At 40.7% G+C, this 1,192-nt stretch overlaps 1 protein-coding gene across 1 annotated transcript; it reads left to right on the plus strand.

Moving 5' to 3' along the window:
- Positions 1 to 461: 461 nt before the first annotated feature.
- Positions 462 to 743, plus strand: LOC121287588 (cortexin-1-like). The gene has a single exon (XM_041205514.1). It carries the CDS (start codon positions 462 to 464, stop codon positions 741 to 743), a length of 282 nt encoding a protein of 93 aa, XP_041061448.1.
- The last annotated feature ends 449 nt before the right edge of the window (positions 744 to 1,192 follow it).

Below are 1,192 nucleotides of genomic sequence, written 5' to 3' on the forward strand. Positions count from 1 at the left end.
ATGCAGTAATGCCATGTATATTCTGAAAAATGGAATGTTTGGATTCAGAATTTTCTTTAAACTGATTGTGTTACTATCACTCATTTGCATCTGATCCCAGACAATTTTTCATTCAGTTTCTAACTAAAGAGTACATGAGGCTACAGATGACACTCTCTCCAGTAGTGTTCTACAATCAAATAATCATGTTTTAAAATAAGGATCCTGCATGTTCAATATCTGGCTAAATGTTGCAAATTAGTTTGTAGCCTTACTATAAGGCTCTGGAGGAGTCACATTTTTGGGGAGCTTGGGCAGAAGTACTATAGGAATTATCAAAGGGTTAACTTTGTTTATTGTTTTGCAGAAGGAGTAAATAGCTCGATCTACTGGTGTGACCTTGGCAGACTGATGACGAATAAAAGATCTACTCATCACGTTTTGAAGAGCTAATTAGCAGCCCAGCACGAGTAGGCCTGGCGATGAATGATGCTGCCACAATGAGTGACATGTCTACAGTAGATGATGAACTGCTGGCTTCAACGACTATGGATCTCAATGGGGACTCCACCTATTCGGTGCCCATGGGAGCTGAGCAAAAAACTGTATTTGCATTTGTGATTTTCTTATTGGTTTTCCTGATAATTCTGGTGGTCCGGTGTTTTCGAATATTGCTGGACCCCTACAGCAGGATGCCTGCTTCATCATGGTCTGATGGCAAAGACGGGCTGGAAAGGGGACAGTTCGACTATGCCTTGGTGTGAAGTCAGGAGTGAGATTCTGAAAACTTTGCCTCTGCTCTGCCGCTAATTCTCTTATCCATTTTATTTTTACAAATCATTTCCTCCTTAATGTTTTTAAGGGACATTCTTGTCCAGGTACAATCTCTTTCTTGAGCTTGCATCATTATCTAGGTACAATCTCTTTCTTGAGCTTGCTAACAGTGTTTTAAAACACCCTGCACATGTGATGTAATGCAGTGAGCGAAATTGTTAAATCAGCTTGTGCCTGGTGTATGGCAGTTTCCACTTTACCAGCTCTGGAACCTGGGGCTGCTGCAAACCGATGACTGTACCCCTTTATTGTCTGTATTCTAAATTATTGTCATTCTCTACCTGGTTGTTTCATCAGTGATTTACCAAGGGGGAAATGAAATTAGCTTGAGTAGGGCATAGAGTTGGTTGTGGTAACTCTTAAAAACTGGAATGGGATT

This window comes from Carcharodon carcharias, chromosome 14 (assembly GCF_017639515.1).
Source record: "Carcharodon carcharias isolate sCarCar2 chromosome 14, sCarCar2.pri, whole genome shotgun sequence".
Taxonomy (NCBI): domain Eukaryota; kingdom Metazoa; phylum Chordata; class Chondrichthyes; order Lamniformes; family Lamnidae; genus Carcharodon; species Carcharodon carcharias.